The sequence below is a fragment of the Eimeria maxima genome, genomic scaffold (assembly GCF_000499605.1).
Source record: "Eimeria maxima Weybridge genomic scaffold, Emw_scaff215, whole genome shotgun sequence".
In the NCBI taxonomy this organism is placed as follows: Eukaryota; Apicomplexa; class Conoidasida; order Eucoccidiorida; family Eimeriidae; genus Eimeria; species Eimeria maxima.
Genome location: NW_013565022.1, coordinates 6,729 through 24,181, shown reverse-complemented (window position 1 = coordinate 24,181; position 17,453 = coordinate 6,729). Strand labels below are relative to the sequence as shown.

Genomic DNA, 17,453 nt, shown 5'->3' with positions numbered 1-17,453 from the left:
TGCTGTCTGGGCAGTCAGGCAACAGCGGCACCAGGAGGCGGGGGACGCTCAAATGCCTAAACCATTTCTGATTGAAGCGTTAATAACACAATTTAGTGGTGGTCCCGCAAATATGTGGATATATGACTAGTAAACTGTAGTGCCCTGTGAATCACCGAGCAGCTTCAGCTGCCACTGCTATTGCCCCACCGGGCCCAAGGGGCCCCTGGCGAGCAGAGGAGGCAGAGGGATTAGCAACAGCAGTTAGCACTTGAATCAGCCATAACTGCAGCATAAGACGCCAGTGATATACAATTAAAACTTTGCAGCTAAATTTGAAGACTATTTCCCCCGAATTACTGTTTGAACGTTGCAGAAGGGTCATGTGTTGAGTCGTAACAGACTCTCGACACCATAGGGCAGCGGGTCTACTCACCATCAGTACCAACAGCAGTGTTATATTACATGATGTTTCTCAACAATTGTTCTTTTTACAGGTAACGGCGAGACACAGAGCTTGAATAACCACAGAAGGAAGCAGGCGAATTTACCGCAGCTCAATCAAGGCGGGTGGCTAGGAGCCGTCGAGCTTCATTGGACCGTTCGTGCATTGCTACACGGGGCTCGCCTTTCAGGATGGCAGCAGCACCAGTGGAGGCGGCAACCGGGTTGTTCGTGTCCGCGGCTGGAGGGGCAGCTGTAGCGGCACCGGAGACCACAACACCAGCAACTTGACCACCACATTAATACCAACGCGTGGAGCAGCAGGCGGATGATTGATGGCCTGGAGACATGCTGCATTTCGCTCTCTCTGGCCAGCCTACGCCGCCAGCTGTCCATCGGCGTTGGCTGTCTTGTTGGAGTGTTGAGAATAGTGTCCGGGGCGCGTCCGGCGGAAGATGGAAACTCTATTCAACTTCTTGTTGCAGGAGGATTCAATCGGGGAGGCATTCGATCCCCGAGCAGCGCGTCCCCGCTGCAAGCACTGCGGGGCGGACGCCTGGCTGCAGTGGGACGGCCACTACGCTGACTATTGCAGCAGAAGCTGCCGAGACAAACAAGTGGGTACTCTGGGGCACACCTCAGCTGCAGGGCCCGCCCAGCGTGGCGGGTTTGGGACACGCGGCCCTCCTAACTTACTAGGGGAGAGGCAGGCTCAGCTGCAACAGGAGAAAGAGAACCTGTGGGAGAAGCAGTTTTCACCCAGAAACCGATTCCTCCCTCGTAAGAAAGCACAGACTCAGGAACAAGATCCGGGGAAGCAGCAGCTCAGAATAAATGATTCGGCGACTGCCATTACTGCTGGAGCATTTGCAGAGGCTGCAGCAGCAAAGAAAGTCGCCAGAGCCCTACGACAGAGGGCCCCTCGACATGCAACCCCCAGACAATCCGTAGGGCCACGTATGGAAGGAGGCCCTCCGCCAACAGCTACAACACCCAGGAGGATGCTGAGCATAGCCTCGAGGGGTCCTCGAGAGGTAGCACAGCTGCAAAGACAGCGCACAGTGGCGCGTTTTATGGATCACGGGGAAAAGGCAGAAGAACTGCAAACGGCTCTGCAGGAATATCAGGAAAATTTAATCTGTCAGCGACAGAAGCTAGAGGAAGAACGAACCGTTTGTGCGGCTAACGATTTGGGGCATTTTGCTAGATCTTCAATCACTTCTAATGCTCCTGCCGATGCTGGGAATCTTCAGATGTCTGAAGTTGGTGGTGGTGCTGCTAATGCACAACAAAGTACCGAGCTGCAGGGGAAGGAAGCCGAGTCTTCATCCCAGTTGCTGCAGGGGGAGCAAACAAAATGTGAGGAGCAGATGAAGGCCGTTAAAGAGCAAGTGGAGCAGCAGCTGCTTCAGCACAAAGCGCAGCTAGCAGCCGAAGTTAGGCGCATCGCGGCAAAAGATGTCGAAGCGCAGAAGGCTCTGGCGAAAGAGCTGGGGGAGGTCCGTGCTTCTCTGCAGCAGCTGACGAATATTCAGGACCAGAAGCGAGAGAAGAAGCATCAGGTGGTTCAGATGGAGCTTGAGCAGCAGCTTATGGCTGAGCTTCAGCAGGATCTCGAACAGCGGCTGGAACGAAAGCTCAAGGGGCAGCTCCAGGAGGAACTGGAACAGCAAATTCAAAAGCAACTGCAGCGGCAGCAGGAGCAGCAGCAGGACCCTGATAGCGCAGACAGGATTCAACGGAGGAGGTCGAAGGAGCAGCAGCTTCTCCAGGCACTGTTGGAGAAGCAGCTTAAGCAGGAAGAGCGGCTGCAGCAGCATATATCGCAACAGCAGCGGCAACAAGAGAAGCTATTGTGCCAGCTTCAACAGCAGGAGCAGATGCTGCAGAGACTGGCTGTTAGAGCCAGACGACGCAGTAGTGCAAGAAGACCTCAGTTGCCATTTAATAGAGTAGGCGAAATACCAGCCGACCAACAGCTGAAGGGTTTGCTGGTTGAGGGCCTCTTAAGTCACCTCAGTACACACGAGCGCAAAGAGCAACAGCGCGAGCAACAGCAGCAGCAACCGCAAAAAACAGAAACGCTGGCGTGCAGCTGGGCGGAGAGGGAACTGGCTCTGATGGACGCTCAAGCAGCAGGTGTTGCTGCCGCATCCGAAGCAGAAGGGAGCCATGTGGTTGGAGTGTATAAGGGCCAGCTTGAGGCTGCCGTTATCGAAGCAAGTCTGAAGCTTCAAGAGCCCGCGCAGCAGGAGCAACAGCAGCACTTTCTACAGTTTGGCAGCAAGTTACAAGTAGTGTTGCGCGTTGCCACGGCGCCGGGCGCATGGGAGGAAAAGGAGACAACTTTTTCGCCGGATGGAAAGTGGGGGGAAACGTTTAGCTTCGGCGTGCACTGGCCGTCTGCTGCCGTTGCTGCTGCCTCTGCTGCTCTGTACGCTCAGCTATGGGCCACTTCCAACAGAAGTACTGCTACCATGGGCCACAGCAGCAGCTGCTGCCGTTCGTTCTTGGGAGAGGCTGCACTCCCTCTGCCCACTTTCACAAATCCTTGGGAGTACAGAGCCCCCCTTCGGTGGCGCAGTAGCCAGGGAGGTAACCCACGACGGCAGCAGTTGCTGGTGTGGGGGGATCTTCTGCTTCGTGTCCAGTTCCATCCTACCGAAAAGGCGGAAGCGGGTGTAAGTATCACGAAGGAGCCACAGGACGTTCAGGCTTTGCTCCAAACTCCAGGGATAAAGGTTGATCACTTCAGCAGGTCCGACCACTGCACAGGCAGCAAGGTCACCATCAGTAGCCCCAGCAGGCGAAGCACTGACAGCAGCGACAGCAGCAGCCAAAGTACTAGTGGCATTGGAGGCCACAACGGAGAGCAGCTGCAGTCGGCGAACGTACTTTGCGACGTCCCGGAGGTAGGCTGCACACTGCAGCAACAGCTACTGCAGCAGTTAGACGAACTGTCACTTGCTTGGTGGCGCGCGCTGGGCGAACAACAGGAACAAAAACAGGACCACCAGCGCACACCTGTAGTTATTGATAGTCAGCTACTCCAGGAGCACCTTCAGCGGTCTCCCATGATGGGAGCCCTTTGCACGAACTCCTTCTGCAGCAATATGGCGGGTGCATTCGCGGACTTGTACAGCGAAGAAGAGTTCCGTGTTTGGGGTATCTGCGGCAGCTGCCAGCAGCAGCTGTTCACTACACCTCTACCAGCAGAGTTGAACAGGGGTCACTCTTCTATAGAGCGGCTACGCCTACTGTCTCCGTTTTCCCGCTGTTGCAGGGACGCCCGTGACGGGGTTGGGCCCACTGAAGCCCTTGCTAGGGTGACAGCGCGTAAGGAGCTGCAACCATTCGGAGAACTGAGGCTTGATGGCAACATCCCAGTTGCGTTTCCGTCGCCAAACTGCTTATGGCCATCTGCCTTGCAGCTGCTACATGCCCAGCGTTTTTCTCTGGTTCATGTTCAAGAGCGATTCCGGAGCTGCAGCTGCAGCGGCGAGCTACTGGCTCTTCTACAGTGTCCCTTGTTGCAACGATTCGAGAGGCCTGACTGGCACTCCCGTGCTGCTACCGCAGTACGCACTTGCGTGCTGCTACTTCTCCAGCAGCACCCCAAGCTGCAGCTCCTCTTGTCCTCCCTAGGAGGCCGTCGCATCAGCTACCATGACCCGCTGCAGCTGCGTGTGCTGCGCCGAATGGAGCAGCAGCAGCTGCTGCAGCATCGGGGGGCAGGAAGGGATTCCCCAAGTATTATTCACAAAATGAGACAAGATGGCACTGCGGAGGCCCCCGCCATACCTCACAACTTTGCGGGGATGCTGTTGATGGATATGTGTACAGCTTTGGGTCCCCCACTAACGGGAAGCCCCAATCCATCGCGATGTTAAATAAAACTGGATCGCAGGTGCGTTTGGGTGCAGTGGAACAGTGTGCTTTTCTACAAGACTTTTTATGTAGGCGGTGCCTGCAAACTCTGACTGCCTGGTTTATGATGTGCGGCACCTATGCTGAGGTTACCTCATAGGTAGAGTTGGAGGAGTCCGAAGGTGGACGAAGTACGATATCCACTCTGCTCAGGAGCCAATCGGACACCTTAAAGCAGCGTAGTCCAGAATAACCTGCCGCACGCATCACTGGAAGTCGGTCTCCTCATAACATGTGTTGCTTTCCCTTGCCCACCATGCGGAGGGAGCTCATGCCGCGTGCCCCCATTTCCACTTGCATATGCGCTCATATATAAGCGAGGAGTAAGCAGCAAGTACCAGGCAATGCACATAGTTTGTTTCTGCTGAGCTTGTGGCTATCGTGCAGCCGCCAATCTCAAATTTGCCACATTTGCAATGGTGAATATGTACTGCCATTGAAGTGGGTGTGAATGCAACGCTCACATATACTTACCACACTCCACCATAAGCAGGGGCGTATCTCAGAAAAAAGTAGAGGAAACCAATCAGTGACGCTTAGTGGTTACTGGTCCCTACAGTGGTTATCTTCAGGCTCGGCGCAAGGACAACGGTAGCTCAACAGCGTCCCAGCAGTCGCAAGGGGCACAGTAACAGATCAGGAGACATTTTATCAGCTGGATACTAGCTGCGTATGTTGCTAATACTCAGCTCCCTATGTGGTACGAGTTTGCTATGTCTTGAGTTGCTGCGGTTCTGCCAGCAAATGCTGGACTGTCCATCTGCTGCATGCCGTTTACTTTTGAACGAACTCAAATGTAGAAAACAACGTTCAATTCTATATTCAGTATGGGAACAAACCTATGCAGAACTTCATGGATAGGACGCATTCATCTCCGCGGGGTGCTCTTTCGGGTCCCCCTATCTGTGGAGCGTGAGGGGCTCACGATAACATAGAGGCCCACACGCATCGCCGCATGCAGAGCCTGTCTTCGTCAGGGCATCCTTCGAATAGAGAATATATTCGGATGGTACTAATTCTCGTTTTGGTGCAAAGCAGAAGAGATTCTAGGAGATTAGTCAAAAGAGGGATGGGTCGAATTGCGGCGGTAAGGGCCGAGCGGGCAAGTGCGGAATTTCAGTTGAAGCCAGTGGTCTGCAACATTTAAATTTATCGGAGGCTTCAAAGCATTAGTTACGATGGGGGAGAAAACTCTCTCGTCGCGGGCTTTGCTTGCAGTGGCCCCGATGATTGCAGTATCGAATACGCATTTTCGGTGAGGCGGCGGAGACTGTTTGCGTGAATGATTTGGCTGTCGTTGTTTTGGGCTAATATCATTGCACCTACCCTTTCATTATTGCTCTTTCCGGCTACACATTGGCTGTGAAGAAGTTCGTTGCCTTTTCCACACATGTGACCACCGTCTGCACGAAATTGCGCTGGTTATCTTTGGCATTTTTCTCAACAGGAACTTCATGCGCCTGATTACCCGTTATAGCACCCTCTACACCGAGATGGTCGTTGACTCCACCATACTGCACAACACGCATCAACTGGAAGAAATTCTTGGTCTGGCAGACAACTATGTTGCCCCTTGCCCTAGGGTTGTTATTGTTCCCTGCCCCTTGTGGACAAAAGCGCATTATAACTCGGGAAACTTGGAGAAATATCTGTCTGCGTGTTTTTTTCCGTTTAGGTTTCGATGAAATCGAGCACCCTATTGTTTGCCAGCTTGGTACGATACTTCGTGGTCGCCAGTTTTTTTGGTCACCTGGTTTCTTTAGAGACCCCTTCCTATCAGGAAAGGTTGGATTTTGTGCTCCTACATACCTGTGTTTTGGTTTTCTTCCCAAGGCGGTTCAAATCCCCAGACGGTTGCTGAGGCAGCCACGTGGGCACAGAGAGCGGGGTACGACGAACTCAACCTCAACGTTGGGTGCCCGAGCTGCCGAGTTGTGGCCAAGGGTAAGCTACTTGCTTTTCGATTCCAGCTCGCTAGCAGGTTCTTGTTGACTCATCTTTCTCTCCTTTGACCCACGTACAAAATTGTGCGGTTACGCATCGACGTGAAATCCAACTGACCGCTGCTTCGCTTTCTATTGGAGGCTGTCTTGTTGTTGTTGCAATGGTGTGACTGATCAGGTTGCTTCGGAGCGGCGCTGATGAGAACTCCTGCAAAGGTAAGGGATATCGTACATGAAATCAAGAGGCGGGTGCAGATTCCTATAACTGTGAAGTGCCGACTTGGGATTGACCACTTGGACTCTCCGGAATTCACGCGAGACTTCGTAAATGTAAGCTACAGAGTTCGATCCAACTAAGCGGCCATAGGTGTGGTTCTGCTTGAGGAGATTCTGTTCTCCAACATCACAGCTTTTCGGTAGTATCCAGGATGAGCCTGTGACTTGTTGCTTGCAGACGGTCGCACAAGGTGGCTGCAAGCACTTCATTGTACATGCCAGAAAGGCGTGGCTTCAAGTATGCTGTTTTTTGAACACAGCCCTATGTCATCACTTTGAATCGCTGCCAACAATCCTGGTAGACGCACTGTTTGATATATCTCATGGCGGCAACGGGACCATTCACCAACAAACGCAGGTATGCAAGTTTATGGCTAATTCCAGTGTTCCACTTTTGTTGTATTTTCATGCTAATGACAGGGGGTAGACCCGAAGAAGAACCGCTCCATTCCTCCACTGCTTTATGGAAGGTGGGTTTGTCTGTAAAGCACAGCATTTAGCTGGACACCGTTTGTCGTCTCTTCGTCTTGAAATTGTCCTTTATATTTCTGATCCTGAACTTGATTTTTCACAAATCCGAATCCGAAGAGGATTGCATAGCAGGTGTTGAATTGGTGCAGGGTGTTTGAACTGTGTGACACCTTCCCCGACCTCCGCTTTTCTCTAAATGGGGGAGTGAAAACTCTGGAATTGGCACAAAAACTTCTGAGTGGGGAATGGAGGGAAGCGGAAGACCCAAGAGTAACGCGCTGTCTTAGCGGGGGATATGAAAGTGCAGATGGGCTGCAGGTCCGAGGGCTGCACGGGGTAATGATTGGCAGAGCTGCCATGAACGATCCCTGTTGTCTCGCCCAAACTGACAAGCTAATTTACGGTAGGGTCTTGCCGCGTGAACGCCGGTAGAATCGGCATTTTATTCTCGTTCAAGCACTTAACAGGGTTGGTTTTCGCCCCAGCTTTGCGAGATTGTAACAATGGCCCGTTCCAGCGTAACTGAGAACCCTTGTGGTTTCGCTTCTCTCTACTTCAGGAGCAAGAGAAAATCCTGGGACTGCTCACTGCAGACGAAGTCTCCTAACGGTGCGCTCATGGTTGACAGGTGCATTCTTGAAAATACAAAATAGTAATATAATTGAATTGTTGGGTTCCATTTCCTGCTTCCTAGGCCTACTCGGACTACCTGGAGCATTACGAAGCACGCACCGAAAAACGAAAAAGCGCATTTGTCCTGTTGAAGCCAGTCCTCGGCGTTTTGAGCGGCATGCCAGGGCAGAGGCACTTCAGATATGCCCTTGGTGACTGCTGCACCTTCACTAGATTCCCGCTTTCCGCAACATCCAGGCTTGTACACGGGTTAGCTGAGAGTAAGCAGACAGGAAGCTCGAACTCCCATGTACAATTATGTGGTTGCCAGATGTGCGACTCATGCAGACACTAAAATACGCCGCTCAGCTCCGGACGAGACGGCGGTGGAGGTGCTGCACCACGCCATCGATGCCGTAGACGATGAATTCCCGGGGGTACTCGATTACCCATTAAATATGGGGAAGAACCCACGATACGAAGAGATCAGTTCATCGTTAGATCACCTGGGGCGTTTTCCTGATGAGTGAGTGTGCCTTTGTTCCACGCCGAAGGTGCCTTTACACCCCAGGAGGAAACGTTGACTCCTCGGGTATTCACAGTTCTCTACCGGTGACAGGTGGACCATTCCTGAATTTTCCGCGCCCTTCCCCAGATTCACTTCCCGTATTTATCTCCCCGACGGATTGGTGCCTAAGACTCGACGGCGTACTCGCATGCAGAGCTTCCTGGATGCTGGAAACATGTCTTCTGCTCTTGGATCTGCCAGTATTGCTGTGAAGGAGAACGTCGAATTAACATTCTTGTCTCTTAAAGACTTCGCCCGAAGCCCCTTGGGCATTTGTCACACGTTGCTGGCTATTTATGCCACAGGTTTCACCGTGCAGGTCTGCCCACTTTCTGTATGGCCGTAATCCGGGAATAGAATTTTCATCTAATCAGATTGCACTTCTTCCCTACATTATTATGGAGCTTCAACAGCCTGTTCAGGTAAAGAGCTTTATAAGGGAGAGCTACATGGATATTCAAATGTGGTATCATGAGTAGGCCAACGGCTGGGTGTTAGGTGAATATGACAAGACCCAGGGCTGGCCCTCTTTCCCCTAAGGCTTTTTAGGTATATTCTCGATGTGCCAACTAGTTGGAGCCCCCCTATTTGGAAGGATCGGGGATGCTTTTGGGCCGCGAAGCTCGTGAGCCTGTGCCCGAGGGCGTGCCCCTTGAACGCGTTTCTCCTCATTACCCATCATGAATTCCTCTTCAGCTTTGTCATTGCAATGTCGTCGTGTTGCGTTATGTATATCATGGTGAGGGGAGGGGAAAGCTACCTTTGTGTACTTCGTCTGTATCAAGAACGACACACCACAGATGGCCGTCGCATCAAGCATTCCAGCGCTTTTCCTTAGCCAGCTTCCAGGGTTAATGATTCACGGAACACAAGCAGCAATGATGGTCGTTTCACTGGAAGTTGGAGAGACGAGCCGCACGGCACACTTGGCATACTTAAACCTTTCATATTGTGTCGGCCTTGTGGCAGGGGGAGCCATTGGCGCTTCTCTGGCGAACTCCATCGGTCCTAGAGGAACCCTCATTGTTGCGTCTGCAGTCCAGCTTGTTGGCTGTTTCGTGGCGTTTGGGCTTGGTACGTCCCATGCTGTTGCTCGCCAGGGTCGGCTTCCTTTAATTCATACACGCCCTGCTTCAGAGGAATTCAACGAGCTGTTCAACGCACCTCATTCGCTGCCGGACTTGAGTATGCTCATTTGAACCTCGTTTGGTGGACGTGTTCAACTTCAGCAACTGCATGTGTCGCGCAGGTGTTCTTTCTGTGAAAGTGGAATTCCATCGTTTTGGCTCAATCGCCTACAGATGTGCTTCGAATTGCGTAGTTATGTTTGTGGGCCTCTTCCCGTGAGCGCACTTGGCTTCTACATTTGGGTTTACAAAGGTTGATGGGTGGACCTTCAGGATATTGATGGCGCGTTATGCGTTTACGCCGATCGTCGTAAATATATACAGTCAGTCAAACACAGCAGTATAAGCAGAAGAAAAACTCCGTTAAGAGCTGGTGCACACTTAAGGGCTCACAGTAAGATTTGACCGCGCAAACGGAGTGTCAGAGGACCCTCTAACTTGGTCATCCAGCCCTCTCAAAGCAATCTCCTGGTTACTCTCATTGGAGCCGTCATGATTGGTGAGAGGCGAAGCTTCCTCAAACAACTAGCTAGCGAGACTCCGCTCCACGTCATACAGCTGCCGAAGGTACCATCTGCCAGCCGTACGGACGAAATACACTCAAGAAAGACAAACATGTACAGGTCTCCTTGCACCTTTGTTGGCCACACGCTACGGTAGGTGGAATTGAATCATCATCACTGGAACTCCAATGCACACCTACCAGGCGACCAAGCATGCATAAAGTATTCTTGCCCCATTGCTCTGTGTGGTTTCGCTGGGTCAGCCCAAGTAATGCTATGCACACCTCCAGCTCAGCTTGTTACTAATGTCCCTTTCCCCTAGTCTTCTTTGCTTCCCAAATTTGACGTTTAATGAGACCCTTCTCCTTCTCCTGGGACCACGTAAGGAATATGCGCGCGCATCTGCACAACACTAGCTCTATCGTGTGACGAAGTCTGCGGAGGCGCACTGCTGTACGGTTGGCTTAGGACGGTGGACCGGGTTGCTGTTTTTTCTGCAGACGTCGTTGCCGCAGCTGCGCGTAGTAGTCTATGCACTGACATCCACCCTGAAAGACTCCATATGCAGCACTCAGGGCTCTGGGAAGGCTTGTGGCATTTCACTGTTCACTTTCTACTTTCCTCAGGTACATCTGCTGCACATCTCAAATGACGAAGCTCGTCCAGCGTCAGGAGCTCGGCTCTGTTCTCGGCCTTAACGCCTGCTTGTTCTTTTTAGATGCCAGCCTGTCTCAGCTGATTGGGCTACCCATATACGCCGCTTACGGTGCCCCACCTGACATCCCCCCACCAAAATTCGCCAACTATGATAACATGCGGTTTCTTTCTTGTTTCCAGGGCTCCGAGGATTCTGGCTCATTTGCTGCGTCATGATGGCTCTCTTGTCCGTCTACCTTATTTTCGTTGACGTGCACACATTCAAGGCGTTCACCGCCGAAGAGCCTATATACGTTCCCTTGCGAGGCGTATATCAGTAAACAGCAAAATGCCCCTAAAAAACTCAGCTAGAGCTAGGCCAGCTGTGTACTTTCGTCCATATTGGGGCAGCCACTGTATATTGGGATTGGAAGCAAACTCCTTTCCACAGCGTGGACATTCGTGAACTACGAAACTTCGGCCGCGGCGCAAACAGACAGCATTTCATGCCCATCAGCGCCGCCCCAGTTACTGCAACTTTCTCCCGTGCACTCTCGCGTTTCACAAGGTGCCAACTGATTTGGAAGGCCTGTTTGTCTGTTTCGCCAATTAGTCCATAGCCGAAGTGCTGGCATTCCTTGCAGCAGCTTCTGGCCTGTGCAAGCGCGCAGGGAGAACGCAAGGCTTAGATTGTCCCCAAAAGGAAAACGCCTACCTACTTTGCATTCCACAACTTCGAGTATGGCATGCCTCCTGCTCAGTCTGTTCATAAAGTGTCCTAACAGGAAACAAAGCAGACTAATCGCGGTCTCGCCACCGCTGCGCCTTTCAGAGCTAAGCTCAAATGAGTTGCTGCTGTCCCCGGAAGTGCGTCAGAGCTGCGAGGTTCAGTTGTCACCTGCGTCCAAAAGTCGAGTAAAATTCCTTGACTCCGCGAACAGCAGCACGTCAAGCACAGAATCTTCGTCCACCAAGGCTGTTAGCTGATGCTCACACTCTTCTTTAAGCCCCTTACATACACCCACCACCACAGAAAAACCACCTGTTGTTCCTCTGAGCTTATGCATTAATTACGTATGTGAAGGCACAGAAATCGCAGTCATACAAGAGAGTATTGTTTCATGTAGCGCATGCTCTGCTCAAGCTGTGGGGTACCGATATGAGGCTAGTGCTAAGCAGAGAACCTGAATTTAAGCGAAGGTGCAGGCGTTTGTGCACGGGGCCAGAATGAACGGGAGGCTTTGCGAGTTACCCTACATGTACGTCATATTTGTCTGCTGCCGTGATGAGGCCCATAAGAGCTTCTCTACGTTGCCTCTTCTCATCAAGAGTGCATGTGCTTTTAAGCTCTTTGAGCACGTCGCACGTGTCCGTGTGGATGAATAGTAGCATTTGTTGCGCTGCATGGGGACAAATATCCGTTAAGTGTACGTCTGCCGCTTCGGCTTCTCGGAAAGGCCCATTCAGCATTTTCCGCAGTACCTGCAGTTGGAGTCAGAGGAAAATCATGCTTGTCCTCGAGAGAGTACGCGAATTTCTGGACAGCAGGTGCAGGTGAGGCTTGGCAGGGGACTAAACTGCTCATCTACTGAAGTCATCAAGATGTTCCGTCGACCAATTTTTAGCCCGCTTGCATGGCGTAGATTGTATAGATAATTGTCGGAACAGGATGTAACGGCGTCAATGAAATGGCACGTTGCTGAAATAACCCACCGTGGAGCGAGCCGCAAGCAGGAAACGGCAACAGCTTGTCACTGAATTGCAGCACCAGACTCGGACATCGTGGGACTCTGGCTGAAGAGCGTACTGAACTACATCTACCTTTAGCCGCTGAGGAGGAGCTCGGGAAGCTGCTGCTGCGGCACATGCGTAGGGAGGCTGGTGGAAGTACGGCACAGCATGCAATACACGTGGAAAGCCAGTAGCTCAACAAACCATGCAGTTCATATGTGATTCGTTCTCCGGAGAGGTAATCGTAGAATCACAATATTCTGCGATGCCATATCATTCCGCATAGATATGATGCATGGGCGGCAAGGTATAAAGGCTTGATCACACCGTATGGAACCTTAGGCAGCCTCGTGCAGCTTACGACGTCGTTGAACTGGCGTAGACTTGCAATCAAGAGCAATAAACGCTTGGCAGTGGATTCGCAAAGCTCCATTTGAAAGCCAAGAATCAAGAGTCTCTGGCGATGGCGCATATGAGAATCGGCGGCCGTCGCCCGCAGGGGAGTATTTCTTCAAAGGATCTGACAGCCGGGTACGGGGTACTGAAATGCACAGAAGGTACAGCGTAGGAAAAACGCAAAAGCCCGCTCAAAAGTTCCTACGCCTACGTTCACAATACGCATATACACCCAATAGGAAGCGACCCTTTTTTTCTTGAGAATAACAAGCGGCCGTAAGACACAACTTAGCATAGCAGGCAATTTGGTACAGATTTAGTGCCAGCAGAAGATCCCTTTGATCACTGCATTGGCGCTAAGGGGTAACAGTAGGGCAGATGCAGACTCGGTTCTCCCTTCTCATCGAGGAAGCAGGCAGTCCACTTAGCTCGAACGGAACCCCGTTTCCCCTTAAACATAATAGCGAGGTCTATCAAACCAACGGAGTCGTGCTGTTCCTGGCCATTAGGGAAGAGCCAGAGAGAAAAACACTTGAAAACAGGACTCTCCAATCGACTTGCAGAACATGAAGCTGAGAACAATGGCAAACACAGTCTAGGGAAGAGGCAATGCGCCGCATTCCGCATTTCGAGCTCTCTCCAGAGCCGCCCATGATACACCTCTCTAACGAATTCTACGTGTTCCATTAATATGATTAAGCTCGTCTGGCGGCGGCCTGAAAACATTGCTCGATCGGGGCGTGGGGTGGGGTCAGGAGATGCGGATTGTGAGTGGCGATGAAATAGACGGACGGTCTTCCCTGGCCATTTCACGGAGGTCGAGGAAGTCACGAATCTCCCAAATGTAGGATGAATCATCCCACCCGACTTGAGTCACTGCACTCTCCATTGTTTGGCGGTAAGTCGAGAAAACTCTAGGAAGCTACAGTTCAGTTCATTCGTGCTACTGGTGGTGACCCTTCCGCTTGAAGCCCATTGAAAGACAAAATAGCAAAAAGGACTGTTACCTACAATTATTGAGTTGAAATTGTTAAGACGTTCTTAAATCATAGGGGTGGGGCCTGAAACGGCATGTGGTGCAGCCCTTCCGCCGCAACACCCGATCAATGCACGGAACACCCGACACCCGACGCTACCTGCAGTGATCTCTCCCACCGTCATTTCTCTATGGCAACAATTTTCCCCTATATACTTCCAAAAACTGCGAAAGAGCTTTAAGTGCTAGTGTCAGTCAATACCTGAGTTTCGTGAGGCCACTCACCAGTGCTACACTAACTACGAAATATGGCTTAACCACTTCGGATGACTGGGTTCGGCTGTAAGTAAACTAGGACCAGTCCCTCTGTCAACTGTTAGAGTCAATGATTCAGTGACACAATGGAAAAGCGATAAGAGGCTATCCACAACGTCAGTCCACAACGTCCCTTAGACGTGTACTATGCAAAACTCCAACGTCAGTCCACTGTTCCTTACAATGTCCCTTCCCTCCGCACAGACCGTGGACCCTCCTCCAGGACTGGCTGGAACTTATATATAGTCTACACAGTTATATTACAAAACTTTGAACAAATTAAGTGAGCCAGTAAGCCAGTCGTAGTGTCAACATCCCTACCCAACTCTGCGCAGGCGTTAAGGCCACAAGCTGTGCTCATTTCATGTCAGCTGCCTCACTATCCCACAAACCGCTCGGTGCAAAAGGAGAACTTCGTGCATACTACGGCAAGTGGAAACCCACTAGGCCTGTCTTGTGAGGAGCTACTGGCGTCGCCCACTATGGCTGTTTTATTGTGACTGAGAAGGCTCCCCTAGCAACGCTGCTTTATGGGGGAGCGCCCCCCGTTCGCCTCCTCCTGCCAAAATCCCGCGACGGGTCTCTTTCTTGATTTCTGCGAGGAGCACTTGCGGCAGCTTGGCTGCCTGACGTCGTCTGGCTCTGTCGATGGCTGGGCACATCCGGCTGCATTTCTTGCTGTTGTTGAGGGTCGGCAGGATCAGCATGTAGGGCCCCAGCTTCCCCGCCAGATTGGGCCCCACCTGTGTCAGTCCCTTCTTCTCCTCGGGGCCCTCGACCTGGAGCAGGGACGAGGCTCCTCCCCAGAGTGCCTCTACGGATGTCAACAATGACTGGGCACAGAGATCGTTGCTGCATATAGACCAAAACGGATTTGCTGCACCCGTCGTTCCTCATATCGCGAATCAGTAAGGATCTTTGCGGTTTATACAACGAGGCAAAATGCATCCAGCCCACGGGGGTGCAACATCACCGAGGCACGAACGCACGCTGCTAATGCTGTTCGGTTCTGCCAATCCGTGTGCAGCAAGCACTGCAGCACCAAAGGATACAGGCTCTAAACAGCAACGGGACGCAAGTGTTACACACTGTCAGCATGGGTCATACCAGAAATGTGTGTGAACAGACTGAAACGAGTACTACTCCTTACTGTGTTTTGCAGGCATCCCTGACTAAAAAGGACGTTTTTTACTAACAGCTCCAATGCTGATTCTGAGAAACCATGTCCGCACAAAATAACCTCACCCATCTGACAAACCCGGAGAAGCTCCTGAGGAATAAGCTCAAACGCTTCGCCTCCAGAAAAACCAAGCTTCTACACAGTCAACAATGCTGGGAGTTCAGGGCTTGAGATGACTTGGGACTTGTCTACATGCATTTGAACTCGCCCTGTTCGATCCTGTATAGATCAAGAATTGCCTCATCGATACGTCTAGCAGTCTCCTCCCGCTGTTCCATCCCCCCTATTAGACGCTGGGCTTCCGGGCACTGCAAAGAAACAACAGGTGCACTGGACTCTGCTAATCATTTTCACAACAAGCATCTAACGCTCCCTGTGTTATTGCACTTCTGTCTTTACAATGTTGTTTTGTCGATGCAGATGTGGCACAAGCAGGTACACACTGGATGAAGGCCCCTCAAGCAACGCTGCTGCTCTTACGTCTAGGTCGTCGAAAGCTAGCAGCGCCATAACCTCCTCCAGTTGCGGCAACAAGTGTGGCTGTACACATCCGCAAATTGTTGAAAAAAAGGGCTATGTACCGTGTGCGTGCCTTTTGTGCCACTGTCTCTCCCGCTGTTCGAGCCTCTGTCCTTGCGCGCTCAGACGTACACAATCCTTGACACAAGGCGCAAGGTGTTGTTGGGCGAAGTCGATTGCTTCTTCCGCATCTCCCTACAGAATCACAGAGAGCGGTGTGGCACCCAATGAGCTCTCCTCCCATAGCGTATCACCCCTAAAAGCAACTGCATGTGTTCAGAGTTCGCGCATGTGAAAAACGAAGCAAGCCTCACCGCCTCTATGAGCCGCAAAAGTTGCTGCTTGTGCAAAAGAAACGTCACCTCCGCATCAGCATTCAGCAGCTGCAAAAGAATCATATTGTCACATGGAGAGGCTGCTATTCCAGCATAATGAGACGAAACTGGTCCACTAGCGTAGGCAAACAGGCAAGCCTCAGGTGTAATTAACGGACGTTGGGGTCGATGAAGCCTATCTGGCGAATGGCTTCCTCTGTCTGCCCACTCAAAATTGCCTCTCGGATCTTTGCTCTGCAGTCAATACAGTGCAACGGCATCTGAGCTGCAGCAGCAGCACACGCAGCAACCTTAGTGACGGAGTCGTCACCTACCATACAAAAGCCTTTCAAGGGCCACTGCTGCTCTTACACTTCTGTCATTGATGACCACGACACTCAATCATAGCAACGGCAGTCGTATGTTTTCAAAAGGTATTTCTTAACAATAGCAATCGATTCGAAGGATTCACTATGTGCGCTTACGCAGCATACACCGCACTAAGTTCAACTTGTGAAACGTCACCAACTTAGTTTGTCTTGTCAAACAATCTCCACAACAGAACATTTAAGTTCTTAAACATGTCGAATTTAGCGTATCGCAGGGCGTTTTCGTTGCCGCCGCAACACCAACTGCAGCAAGATGCTGAACTTTGAAGAACACCTCACGCCCACGTACACGAAACTTTCGAATACTTGCATCAAGGTATAGAAGACGGACGCGGAGCTGCTCAGACGACTATCACATTCCCTGCTTACGGTCTATTCGGGCTTCTCTTATGAATTCCTCTGCAGGTCCTCCTAGACCGTTTATGGTAAGATAGTTGAGGATTAAGTGCTGCAAGTCCGACTCGAAGACCTCCGCCTCCCCCAGCTTCCTCATCCAGTCGCTCCTACAGCAATACAGAGTAGGGCAATCCAGCCCTCGCATTGTTTAACGACATCAGCGTTGTGAAGTAACCTGACAAAATGTACTGACGCCCCCGGTAGTATTCAGCCACAGAGCCTACATGGAAAATTCCGAGAGCCTGCGAAGAGTTTCCGACTCTGCATCTTCGTATAAACTGCCGCTACGCGCAATCTGGTTTCTTCCAGACATCGTGGAGTCTTAGAAAAACAGTCGAGAAGGAGCCTGTAATCGTAACCGCGACAGCCTACCAGGAGTCAGAGTTCCAAAGACTCGAGGGCAGTAGAGGCAAGAACATGGGCATAGAAATCTGTTACTCTAGAGCAAGAACCTAAAGTTATGCAACAGCCAGATCAAAGCCTAACGAGTACTGATGCAGATGAGCCCTCGTGTGGAACTTCTCTACGCCGCGCCCTCAATCGTCATAGTCTACAGTCGTCCATGTTGCTTTCTAAATTTCGGCTCACAGAGGGGTAAGAAAATGCGAAGAGGACTCTCTAAGACGATAGTTCAACGTGTCTTCTTCAAGTACGCCCCACAACGTGCTGTGGACCCGGAGACTCAGACCAGTGGTGTGTTTGAGCTCAACGACAGGAAGCAACTCGCTGAAAAGCCTGTTTAACCAACCAG

The 17,453-nt window shown here is 51.5% G+C and overlaps 4 protein-coding genes across 4 annotated transcripts; 2 read left to right on the top strand and 2 right to left on the bottom strand.

Annotated features, from left to right (window-relative positions):
* Positions 1-878: 878 nt before the first annotated feature.
* On the top strand, positions 879-4,313 carry EMWEY_00022150 (hypothetical protein, conserved; the record flags this gene model as incomplete). The annotated part of the gene is made up of 1 exon (XM_013480635.1): positions 879-4,313. One exon carries the CDS (start codon positions 879-881, stop codon positions 4,311-4,313), a length of 3,435 nt encoding a protein of 1,144 aa, XP_013336089.1.
* A 1,215-nt stretch (positions 4,314-5,528) lies between these two features.
* On the top strand, positions 5,529-10,122 carry EMWEY_00022140 (dihydrouridine synthase domain-containing protein, putative; the record flags this gene model as incomplete). Its single annotated transcript, XM_013480634.1, has 18 exons — positions 5,529-5,605; positions 5,798-5,898; positions 6,026-6,064; positions 6,184-6,294; positions 6,472-6,623; positions 6,990-7,039; positions 7,190-7,376; positions 7,735-7,864; positions 8,001-8,178; positions 8,422-8,525; positions 9,190-9,294; positions 9,358-9,405; positions 9,470-9,563; positions 9,621-9,670; positions 9,734-9,741; positions 9,798-9,846; positions 9,906-10,003; positions 10,114-10,122. 18 exons carry the CDS (start codon positions 5,529-5,531, stop codon positions 10,120-10,122), a joined length of 1,590 nt encoding a protein of 529 aa, XP_013336088.1.
* Positions 10,123-10,953: 831 nt separating this feature from the next.
* On the bottom strand, positions 10,954-13,502 carry EMWEY_00022130 (BTB/POZ domain-containing protein, putative; the record flags this gene model as incomplete). The annotated part of the gene is made up of 6 exons (XM_013480633.1): positions 10,954-11,141; positions 11,385-11,496; positions 11,744-11,886; positions 12,579-12,758; positions 13,000-13,185; positions 13,406-13,502. 6 exons carry the CDS (start codon positions 13,500-13,502, stop codon positions 10,954-10,956), a joined length of 906 nt encoding a protein of 301 aa, XP_013336087.1.
* A 1,770-nt stretch (positions 13,503-15,272) lies between these two features.
* On the bottom strand, positions 15,273-17,015 carry EMWEY_00022120 (Chromosome II, complete genome, related; the record flags this gene model as incomplete). Its single annotated transcript, XM_013480632.1, has 5 exons — positions 15,273-15,392; positions 15,736-15,798; positions 15,918-16,018; positions 16,676-16,809; positions 16,927-17,015. 5 exons carry the CDS (start codon positions 17,013-17,015, stop codon positions 15,273-15,275), a joined length of 507 nt encoding a protein of 168 aa, XP_013336086.1.
* Positions 17,016-17,453: the final 438 nt, after the last annotated feature.